Source organism: Gorilla gorilla, chromosome 1 (genome assembly GCF_029281585.2).
Source record: "Gorilla gorilla gorilla isolate KB3781 chromosome 1, NHGRI_mGorGor1-v2.1_pri, whole genome shotgun sequence".
NCBI lineage: Eukaryota > Metazoa > Chordata > Mammalia > Primates > Hominidae > Gorilla > Gorilla gorilla.
The window spans coordinates 104,981,122-104,992,952 of record NC_073224.2 but is presented as its reverse complement, the minus strand read 5'-3'; the positions used below and the strand labels follow the sequence as shown (position 1 = coordinate 104,992,952).

At 52.8% G+C, this 11,831-nt stretch overlaps 1 protein-coding gene across 3 annotated transcripts; it reads right to left on the bottom strand.

Annotated features, from left to right (window-relative positions):
- Positions 1–5,797: 5,797 nt before the first annotated feature.
- Positions 5,798–8,274, bottom strand: C2CD4D (C2 calcium dependent domain containing 4D). Of its 3 annotated transcripts, none has more exons than XM_055359247.2 (2): positions 8,170–8,274; positions 5,798–7,331 (listed from the first exon to the last, which is right to left on the bottom strand). In XM_055359247.2, the coding sequence occupies exon 2, from the start codon at positions 7,098–7,100 to the stop codon at positions 6,039–6,041; it is 1,062 nt and encodes a 353-aa protein (XP_055215222.2). In that variant the 5' UTR covers positions 7,101–7,331; positions 8,170–8,274; the 3' UTR covers positions 5,798–6,038. The 3 variants fall into 3 exon arrangements, with proteins under 3 accessions (XP_055215222.2, XP_055215219.2, XP_018878281.2); XM_055359244.2 differs by lacking the exon at positions 8,170–8,274 and adding an exon at positions 7,769–7,865; XM_019022736.3 differs by lacking the exon at positions 8,170–8,274 and adding an exon at positions 7,709–7,775.
- Positions 8,275–11,831: the final 3,557 nt, after the last annotated feature.

Sequence of the window (11,831 nt, the reverse complement as noted above, 5' to 3'; positions counted from 1 at the left end):
AGGGGAGGGAGGAGGGCGGAGGGTGGAAGGCGGGAGCACCTGGCCCTCCAGCAGGCAGGGAAAAGGAGTGGCTGGCAGAGTGTCCTGGCACCAGGAGGGGACATGAGGAGAGACCAGTGGACCAGTGCATGGAGCCTTGAGGAGAAACAGGACAGGAGAAAGGAAGGGAACTAGCATTTATTAATCACTTACTGTGTGCTGGGCCCTTTGCAGGACACTTTATGTAAATCCATGCTTTTACTTTGTGTAAATATTCACAGCACCCACCACAGGGAAACATTATTATTCCAGATTGATCAGTGAGTGGAGGGATTCTCAGAGATATTAATGATTTTGCCCAAGGACTCACACAAGAACAATAAATGGGTGAGCTATGATTTGGACCCAAGTCTTTGTGACTTTAGAATCCTGTGATTTCTACCTAAGACAGGTGACAGGCATAGGGGAGATGGAGAGGGCAGGTTTGGGGGACTGTGTCTCTTCTCTAGGATGCAGTCAGACTCCTCCCAGTGACTGTTCAGTTCCCTGAGGCCTCTGCCTGCTCGGCCCCTGCCCCTAACCCTTGCTGCTCTAGCCAGGACTCCCTGACCCCCTGATGCTTCCACGTGCTCCTCATCTGTTGGGGCAAGGGGCAGGCCTGGAGGAGTGCCTGGAGGCAGAGAAGCCATGGTGGGGAAGAGGAGAGGAGAGATGCTGCACTGGACTCATTGGGAGAAGGAGAGGCTCCCAGACCTAGTGGCCCACACTGAGGCCTGCAGTGAAGGCTCTGAGGGGTGCCAAGAGGACGAGGCTTCTGGGGATCCTGGTGCTGCTTTTCTCCTGCATGGCCTGGGCCCAGAGTTTGATTAGCTGGGCCTGACTCTCCTGGTTACCCAACAGGCAACTGGCCAGGGGCCAGGCTGCAGCAAGAGGCTCCCTGGCACCTCCTCCTGCTCTCGTTCCCAGCTGGTAAACAGCAGAGCAGGAGTCAGCCATGCCACAGCCTCGTGACTCGCCCACTCCCCCCCACCTGGTGCACGTGGCACCTGGCATGGAGAGGGCAAGCAGCTGTCCCTTCCCTCTTCTGCCGTCTCGTCTCGCCATCCTCCACTCCTGCCCAACCCTGGAGCTTCACACTCTGCTACCATCAGCACCTCTGTTCTTAGGTAGCTCCCAGAGTCTCCCCATGGCTGCAGATTGAGAGATAAAGGTAGAAGTGGAGAAGGACTTTTCAACTCCTAGGGTCATTGACAGCGGATGAGTAGTGAGAAAGAGGAGGGGAAGTTTTGGGGACCTTCTGCACTGAGAGTCTAAGGGTATGTGTCTATGCCTCTGAGGCTCTGATTATCCCCCGTGTTCTTTTGGTAAATGTGGGCCCACGCATCCATGTATGCATCTCTGCACAGAACAGGATGTTGGTCTGTTTGGGGGCTCTGCCCCTTGGGCAGGTTTGGAGTGAGAGGTAAAGTGCTTTGCAGCTCCCTTCCCCCCTCCCCCCCAGCACCCTCCAGCTGACAGGACGAGCCAGCAACATGCCGGGGGTGGGAGTGCAGGGGAGATGCAGTTCTGCTCCCCTCCTCCTCAGAACTCCTCAGTTATCCCCCATCTCTCTGTCTCTCTTTGCTGGCTCCTGCCTGTCTGCGGCTCTTCTCCAGCTGTCCCCTCTCTATCTTTTCTCCTTTTTAGGCCTCTCTTCCTCTTGACTCTGGGTCTCCCAGGGGCCCTTCGTGACTACCTCTCCTACAACCCACCAATTGCAGGCACAGAGTGGAGGTCACGTAGAATGCTTGTGGATGGACACAGAGCATCCCCAGACACTGCAGGCACAGCTGACTCCCCAGTTGTGCCACCTCGTGCTACTATGTAGGGTGGGGAGGAAGTGACTGGAGATTTAGAAGACAGTATCCTGACCTCTAGGCCTAGGAGTGTCACATGCTTCCTAGGCATTCTCTACCTCTCCCCTGCCCTAAGCATGGATAGTTTGAGTTTTTTTTTCTCCCCAGGGCAAGAAGATCCCTTGGTTATCCTTTTGGGAAGTTCCCCCTCTTGTCTAAACTTTCTCCCTCTTGCTGCAATCACAGCCCCTTATCTGGAAGAATCGTCCTTTCAAAGCAGGGCGGTGGTTATTTCCTCTTCAAATACAATCTTATATAAGGAAGGGGCTGATAGGGATCAGAGAATCATTTCATCCCCACGTGCCCAGTCCCCTTATTGGGGAAATCTCCATGCTGGGGGCAAACACTCTGGAAGGGATGGGAGGTGGTGGTGGTGGCTTGGAACTGGGGAGCAGTCCCCAGCATCTCTTTCCCTCCTTCCCCAACCCTAAACCACAGAAACCACTTAAAGCTCAGCACAAACCTGCCCTTTCAGGGAGGGCCTGGGGGTCAAGGTGGAAAATATGTGGAGCCTGGGTAGTCTGCGGTGGCACACACTTCCCCAGCCCCATCCTTGGAGGGCCCTCTCCTTGGGATGCCTGATCCAGTGATTAGGGACCACCTTTCTTTGGGTTCTAGGGGGTTCCATGCCTGGGGACGCCTCAACCCACTGGAGTGACTCAGGGATGGGTTGTGCCTCAACCGTTGAAAAAGGACAGCCCAGGCTCTGTAACCTTCGGTAGCCTCCAGATCTCACAGTCCCCACCCCTCCCCCTTCTTGTCACAAAGGCCACTGTGGGTGGAGGAACAGTGGGAGTTTGACCCTAGCTCCTGGCCTTGAACTTTCCACAGTGACCCTGCTTGTACCTCTCCTCTACCAATTAACATTTATAGTCACACAGGCTTGGAGGCGGCAAGAAGGGTTTAAATGCTGGAGCAGAATCACTTATAAGAATGTGGTCTGCCATTTACTAGCTGTAGGCCCTGAGGGAAATCTCAGCCCTCAGCTACCACATCAGTAAAAATGGGGCAATAATACCTGTCCTAACTAGTGGATTTTTTTGTTTTGTTTTGTTTTTGAGACAAGGTCTCACTTTGTCACCCACGCTGGAGCGCAGTGGCGTGATCTCAGCTTACTGCAGGCTTGACCTCCTGGGTTCAAGAGGTCCTCCTGCCTCAGCCCCCCAAGTAGTTGGGACTACAAGTGCATGCCACCACATGCAGCTAATTTTTGCATTTTTTGTAGAGATGGGGTTTCACCATGTTGCCCAGGCTGGTCTCAAACTCCTGAGCTCAGGTAATCTGCCTGCCTCAGCCTCCCACATTTATCCACTTATCAAAGTGTTAGGATTACAGTCGTGAGCCACCACACCTGGCCTCTGACTAGTGTTTATAGAAGTGCTTTGGGGCCAGAGCAATCTGCACACTGGAGGGGTTCTTAGGACCTCCTCACTCCCATGTTCCTGTACTTTAGCTACCCAGGATGTTCCTCCAGCAATGCTAGGGCCCCCATCACAGAGCCTCAGGGCTGTGAATGCTGAGTGAACTGCTCCTGGGAGGAGTGGCCTTGGATTTCCTCACAGCTTCCCCTAAGCAGTTGGGGTGGCAGTGGGGGTGTCTGGGTGGAGTCAGGTCAGAACCTTTCCCTCCAGCCAGGGCTGATCCCCAGGCAAGCTTACTTAACCTATCTATCTGATCCATTTCTTTCTTTGTAAAGTGGGAATAATAATACCTACTCTCCTGAGTGGTTGTGATGCGGTGGCTCACGCCTGTAATCCCAGCACTTTGGGAGGCCGAGGTGGGCGGATCATGAGACCGAGACCGAGATCATGAGACCAAATCAGGAGATCGAGACCATCCTGGCTAACACGGTGAAACCCCGTCTCTACTAAAAATACAAAAAACCAGCGGGTGTGGTGGCACGTGCCTGTAGTGGCAGCTACTCGGGAGGCTGAGGCAGGAGAATCACTTGAACCTGGGAGGTGGAGATTGCAGTGAGACGAGATCGCACCACAGCACTCCAGCCTGGGCAACAGAGTGAGACTCCGTCCCCCTACCCCAAAAAAGAGGAATACTAATACCTACTCTACTGAGTGGTTGTGATGATTAACTGAGATAACACAGATAAAGTTCAGGACCTGATCCAAAGTACTATGGTTAAAAAAAAAAAGTTTCCTCTCCTCCCTCCCTGTTTCTGTCCCTATAATCTTCCCTTCTCTTTATCTGACCCCTCTTTTCTATTCCCTTTCTTGCTTTATTTTTGTCTGTAACATATCACCAAGTAGCATTCTTTACATTTTAATGGCTTATTTTATCACTTTTCTGATCCCCATGTCTGTTTAATCACTGCTGTATCCAATGCCTGCCACCTGATGGACCTTCCCGAAGTATTTGTTGAAGGAATGCATGAATGAAGGTTCTACGGCCTCTAACTTTCTTTCCAGATACTTTCAAATGGGCATCAAATCCAGTTTCTCACCAAGGGTTGTTATGGGAGAATTTGGGGGCTGAAATAGAAATCCAGTACTAGGGGTAGACCTAAATCTATAGGTAGACTTCCCAGAATTCAAACATGGGATTTTAAACTGGCAGGGTACGAAACCTTTGCAGAGCTACCATCTTAGGGAAGGAGGCCCCTTTTAGAGTTACTTGATTGGGAGGCAGCAGCTGGCAGTGGGGAGTATTATCCTGAAGTGATTAAGAGTCCAGACCCTGGAGCCAGACTCCCTGAATTCTTCCCTTTACTAGCTATGTGAGTCCTAGTTCTTCCCTTTACTAGCTATGCGAGGCCCAAGATTCCATTGGATAATAATAGTATTTACACCCTTATAGAAGGTGCTGGGAGGAATAAATGGCTTGACTAATTGTTGGAACAGTTCCTCATGTGGTTATAATCCATGTGTAGTAGTTAGCACTTAGGATTGTTTGGTCAATGCCACCACCTGGTGGACACCTGGAGCAAGAGTTCTTTGGCCTAGGGCTGGGTGGTGGGGACCCAATCAGGGAAGGGAGAAGGAACTGGAGAGCTGTCTGAATGAAGCCATGTGTGTGTGTGTGTGTGTGTGTGTGTTGGAATTTAACGTGTCCAGGTGCTGAGGTTTTTGAGGTTTTGTCAGATCCCGCAAGCTTAGCCCTGGTGCAGGCCACAGCTGGCACCATGAAAAATGAGAAAGGGCCCAAGGGAGAGGGAGAAAGAAGCTGGGTTAGCCTAGTGCCTACCTCACTTCCTCCCTCCCTCCTCCAAGCCTGGCCTGAGTCCAGAGGAACCGGCTCCTGGGAAGGTGGAGGGAGAGAGAAGAAGGTCACTGCTGACGTCAGGGACATTCAGGTAGAGGTAAACACAATGTGACCTACAATTATCCACCTCCCCCCACCCCCACCTCCTTCTGGCTGGAGGAGCCTCTTCTGGCATTCCTGAGAACAGTTCTCACACTTTGGTAGTACCCCACCTCCCCCCTTTCAATCCCTGGGACATTATATCTCATTCATTTGGTACCCAAGCACCTCTCTGGTTCTTGGCTCCAGACTTGCCCCACCCCTCAAGGGACGCACAGGTGTGGAAGAGGCAAGGGGGAAGAAGGAAGACTAAAGGGCACTGTGTGTTCATCTGACATCCCCTGACTCACTCTCAAGACCCAGAAATTTCATCTGTCTTCAGGACAGATGTGGGTTTTAGAGGGGCACAGGAAAGGAGTGTTAATTTCCTCTGTGCAGCCTCAAGTGGAAGGTGGCTTGTGTTGGTTTCTGTCAGAGTGACTCAGTGATTGCAGGGCTCCCTGATTGTTTGGGGGCCTTGTTGGACGGGGACCTTAGGACCTACTTGGCCCAGATCTACTGAAGGTGCATCTCGTGGGGATGGAGCCCAGGACCCTGCATATTTAACAAGCTCTTCCAGGATTTCTGATGTCTGGTTATTCTGATGCTCCTTCAAGCTTGAGAACCACTGCTTAAGGTCTGCTCTACTCAGACCGTCTGAATGAGCATCTTCCCCCGGGAAGATATGGCCGGGATAGAGGGAAGATCGGTAGGCTCTATGCCCGAGCGTGTAAGGTGCCAGTAAGGGGAAATATCTGGCTAAGGACAAGCGGACATTTTATTAGCAAAAATAAATACAAGCCGGGCAGGGTGGAAAGAATGTGGACTGCAGACACAGTGGAGACGTCCTGAGGAAGCCAGGGGCTCAGGCTACAGGCTGAGATGGGTGGGCGCCAGGGATGACCCGGGACCTAGTCCCCCACCCAGCGGGGGCAGCAGCGCAATGAGGGGCGTCTCGCACTCCCCCAGCAGCACATCCCTGCGAAGTCCCGCGCCCCTGTCTAGCACCTTGGCTCTCAGGCTGCGGGCGGCCAGGTCCGGGGGGCCGAGCCCGTCGAAAAAGAAATCCTCGTTGAAGATGGGGTTGGCGCTGCACTTGACCACGCGGCTCTGCTGCTCCCGCGGCCGGACGCGGGGCCGCAGCCTCAGCACCACACAGCAGCCGCCGCCGCCGCTCCCGGGGCGGGACCGCGGCTGGGGCAGGCCCTCGGCGCTCACTAGGCGCAGCCGCAGCCGCCCGGGCCCGGCCTGATATTCGGTGGAGAGCCGCAGCTGCCCGCCGCGGGGCCCCAGGCGCAGCACGCTCTCGCGCGTGGGCCGCAGCTGGCAGCACAGGAAGTCCAGGTGGAAGAGCGGCGGCGTGGGCGGCCCGGCGCGGCGCGGCGAGTGCGGGCTGGTATCGGCCGAGCTCGCTTTTTCTGGGGACAGGGAGTGCGGCCTGGACACCCGGCGCCGGCCCAGGCCTGGCCGCGGGGAGCCGAAGGGCGACGAGTCCGGCGACGAGGCCGTGTCGCTGTCGGGGGCCCGGCAGAGGCGCAGGTCCGGGGCGGAGACGTGCAGCCGGGACTGCGCCGCGGGGAGTCCCCCGGCCGGGGCGGGTGGCGGCCCGTGGAACAGGGATTCCCGCCGGCGCGTGTGCGGGCTCTCAGGCAGGAAGGCCCAGCCTTCGCGGCCCGCCAGGTGAGGCAGCGAGCAGGTCGCGGGGAGGCCGCGCCCCACCACGTGCCGCCGGGCCGCGGGCACTGCGCCGCCCGGGTCCGGGAGCCGAGGCGGGATGAAGAACTGCGGGATGCGATCCGGGGTGAGGATGTTGGGGCAGGCGCTCGTGGGCGGGCCCGGGGCGCGACGCTTGGAGAACAGGCCGGAAGGCGCCCAACGGGCCGCAGGCTCCGCGGCCCCCACCTTATAGCCAGCTTTTTCCAAGAGCCACATGCGGTGGGTGGGGTAATGGAATTCCGAATTCCGCAGGGCCGAGGGGGTCCAAATCCCGTCTCAGATGGGAGTGCTCGGCGGAGCGGGGCTGGGCGAGGAGCGCAGAGGAGTCAGAGGTGAGTGATGCTGGCGTACACCGGGCGGTCAGCCACCGCGCCCCGGTCTCCGGACCCACTGGGAGCGCGGACCCCTGTTTGAGCAGAAAAAGAAAGGGCGGCGCAGTCTCGGGGGCTGGGGAGAAATGGAGGAAGCGAAGGGCCAGTCAGTCACATTTTCATATACGGGCCTCCGTCACCAAGTACACAGATTCTCCCACTGGTACTAAAGATGCCCCATTCACCTTAGAGGGCCCATATAGTATCCACCAGAACCCTAGGGTACTATTAGGACAAATAGGATAATAAACGCATTATAGCAAAAGGACTCAGATCCCAAACCCCCTGGGACACTGCGCCCTAGGCGGGCTCACGCCCTCCTCCCCCGCCCATTTCGAAGACTTGGGTTTTCCTCTGGGATCCAGTCTGGCGCCCCTTGGGACTTCCTCCCTTTGCCAGGCTGCCCCGGCTCAAGCTTCTCTGGCCTGAGCCATCCCTCAGTCCTAGCCCCACCTGCCTCCTCTGGCTCCTCCTTCCCCTCCTCGAGTCGCTCCAAGCCAGAAGAGGACTCACTTCTGCTCCTGGCAGCCAGGGGACACACCTGGCTGCTGACCTCAGGACACCCTGGGCTGGTCCAAGGAGACGCACCTCCCGGGGACACAGAATCCCACCCCCGGTAGCCCTGACCGTCCAGCTCCCGCGCCTCCCAGCCCTACCGCATCCCGCGTCTGCAGGGCGGGGCCGGGCCGTTGGGTCGCCCCTCCCACTCTCCACTCCTTTTCTCCCTCGGAAACCACCGAGCACAAAGGCAGCATTGATTCTCCGCCACCCTCAGAGCGGTCTCCGGAAGGCTCCGCCACCACGCGCTCGCCTCACCCCTGCGCGGAGCCACCAAGAGCACCGTGTTCCGACCCTCTGCCCTGGGATCCGAGCTAGCGACCCTCTCCGTCGTGCGCCCGGAGTGCTGGCCTCACCTGTGGGTCGCCTTTGGGTTCTGGCCTCAGGCCCTGACACTTTAAGAGCCAGAGGGGAGCAGCTTTCTCTGCAGCTTGCTCCCCCAGCGCAGTCCTTATGGGAGGAGCTGGCAGGGGCCTCCGCTGCCTACGTCCTACCTCTTTTCCTGGATAAACACAGCTCTGTCTGCGCGGCCATCAGCCCGGTCTTCTGACTTCCTCCAGCTGAAGCCAGGTTTCTAGCAACAATCCATTCCTGTGCCCAGGCCTCCTCTGCTGAAGCTGGGCTGCTTAGGGGTGGGGGAGGGCTACAGAGAAGAGGGAGACGGCCATCAGTGGACAGTGGCCACTTCTTTGGTGCTCGGTTCCAACCCCAGCCCTCACAGGTGAAGTCCGTCTTCTGTAAAACCCTCCTGGTTGAAATCCTGCCTTGGCCCCCAGTGCCCTGTTCTGGAGCCATTCCAATAGCTTCAAGGCAGAGTGACTTGCAGTGATCAGTTCTCTGCATTATTCTGGCTAATAGTTTTCTGAATTATTGTGGCTAAAGGAAAAGTGGCCAGACTCAGGATTTCTGGACTTAGAAACACTGAAAATAAAGCTGGATCCAACAGTCAGGATCAAGCTGGCCTATGTCGTCCATCCCTGACAGATCTTAGGAAGCACAGGCCACCACAGACAAGATGAGACCATCAGTTGCAGTCTAGACACACCTACCATCTTTCAGTCTCTGAAAGGAAGCAAGGCTAGTTCCTCGCCTAGGACCACTCTTCTTCATGCTTCAGCTCTGGAGGCCCTCACTGACACCCTCCCATCTAAATTAGGGGTACCTGCTGTACACTTTCACAGTACCTCATACTTTTCCTTTATGGCATTGATTACAGTTTTTCCCCCTCTATTTATGTGGTTATTTGTTTAATGTCCACCTCTCTTACTAGACTAAGAATCTTAAAAACAGTGCTTGGTGCAAAGCAGGTACTCAATCAGGATGTATTTGATGAGTGAAGTAGTAAGCAAAATTATACTTGAATCAATTTGTTCATCCATTCATTGAAGTGCCTAAAATGCACCAGGCACTGTGCTAGGGGGATACATAGAATAGAGAGCTGTCTAAGGGGAGAGACAGACAATAAACATGCAAACAAGAATAAGACAAATCCTGAAATGCAGGAAAAAAGATGAAACAAACCAGTGAATGCAATGATTATTGTGTCATCTAATACTTGAAGATTTTAACAAAGCAAGTGTTTCTTTTGTGGCGATCCCTGGTGGCCTCCAGACCTTCCATTCATGTGGCTTCTGACTCAGCTCAGCCCTGGTGTTGTTTCTGGGGAGGGTCCATGTTCTTGGAGTGCTGCAGTATTCATTGCTTTGTCATCAGTCAGATGGGCTGGGAATCTGGATTCTGCGACTGACTAGCTGTGTGACCTCTAGCATGTAACTTAATCTCTTTGGGGCTTACCTTTTCCATCTGGAAAACAGAAAGAATAAAACTCTCAGAGTTGGTATGAGGATTAAAGATAACACGTGGGCATCATTTAGGCTGACATCCGCTAAAAGTGTGAGAAAACAGAAAACCCAACTCAGTCTGACTTAACAATATGGACACTTGACTTCCATAATAAGAAGTCCAGAAGTAGGTAGGACCCAGGGAACACAACTGTTTTATTTTTCTTCCTTTTCTTTTTTCTCTTTAGGCTAGTCAAGTGAAGCAGTGGGAGTGGAGATGGAACAAAGAAATCTGCAATTGGTTGTGATCAATTAGTTGTAAACACTACTGCACTTGGACCAACCTCTTCCTTTTCCTGACTGCTTAGGAAGGATGGAATGTATTTCCTTCCTTCTGGGAGTGTTTGAATGAAGATTAGACTCTCCTTGACCATGAATGAAGAGCAACCAGTTTTTTAGTATACAGTGATTTAGACTCTGGGTCTAGAGTGTAGATATCATGGGCACTGTGAAAGCACAGAAGGAGAAAAGGTTTTTATGTGAGTATATGGGAGAGGAAATAGTTTATTGTCATAAGCTTTTTGGCTATGGCCTCCGTTACATCTCTAGCTTTTGGAAGGCACTAAATTGAGGCCATTCAAATCCATGTCCACCTATCCTTTGCCCATCGTGAGACTGATGGCTTAGGAAGCATGTGGTCTAGGTACTAGAGAGGGAGCCTGACCCACCTACCTCACCGCTGCTGCTGAATTTGTGCACAACTCTCTGACCTGGTTCCATGTCACAAAGGGTTTCATTCTCTCTGATTCCCTGAATCCCCAGCTCCAGCCGCAGATCCTGGAACCCTAGCATATGCCTGAAGCTGAATATTTTACTTGCCAGAGTAAGAGTTTTTACATAGACTCTGTCATCTTCTACTGGCCCTCCTCTTAAACTGAGGCAGCGGCTGCTAGCTACTCACCAAACCCATTTTACTTTCTTTTTCTTTTTCTTTCTTTTTTTTTTTTTTGAGACAGAGTCTTGCTCTGTCGCCCAGACTGGAGTGCAGTGGTATGATCTCGGCTCACTGCAACCTCCGCCTCTCAGGTTCAAGCGATTCTCCCACCGTAGCCTCCTGAGTCACTGGGATTACAGGTGTGTGCCACCACACCCAGCTAATTTTTGTATTTTTTGGTAGAGATGGAGGTTTCACTATGTTGGCCAGGCTAGTCTCTAACTCCTGACCTCAAGTGATCCACCCACCTCAGCCTCCCAAAGTGCTGGGATTACAGGCATGAGCCACCGTGCCTGGCCCCCCATTTTACTTTCTTCTTTAACATATATTTAGAATGAAAACATGTTGAAGGGATGATGGCATTAGAAAATTACCACTGGCCACTATCACAGTAATAATTGCTTTAGGCAAGAATGATCAATAAAAGCTAAAATTAATGGGCAAAAGTATGATGAGAAACAGGATATTTATACAATCGCAAAGTGCCTCCCAATAAGATACTTATTAAAAAGGTAAAAATGGTAATTTTCAGTGGAGAAATATGGCAGACACCATAGTAACCAACTGATCAAAGGGAACATTGGCATTAATGGGATGAATCAGCATCACATTTCTCTTGTCATGAAGCACTGAGAAGGCCACAGCATTGCTTCTGAAATATTGCAACAAAAATGAATGACTTGAATCTAATGATGAGGAAACATTGGAGAAATCCAAACCTTGGAACACGCTACAAAACAACTAACTCGTACTCTGAGAAACATATCAGTGGACTGGATTCCAAACAGTGGCTCATGCCTGTAATTTTAACACTTTGGGAGGCCAAGGTAGGCAAATCACTTGAGGCCAGCAGTTTGAGGCCAGCCTGGGCAACATAGGGAGACCCCATCTATACAAAAAATTAAATAAAATTTATCTGAGCTTGGTGGCATGTGCCTGTAGTCCCATTTACTTGGGAGGCTGAAGCAGGAGGCTCCCTTGAGCCCAGAAATTTGAGGCTGCAGTGATCTATGATCACGTCATTGCACTCCACCCTGGGCAGCAGAGCAAGGCCCTGTCTCTAAAAAAGGAAATTAAAAAAAAAAAAAAAACAAAACATGTCAAGGTAATGAAAGACAAAGAAAGAGAAACTGTTTCAAATTAAAGGGGATTAAAGAAACATGACAACTAAATGTGACATATGATTCTGAATTGGATCCTGAACCACAGAAAGGATATTAGTGGGCAACTGGCAAAATCTGAA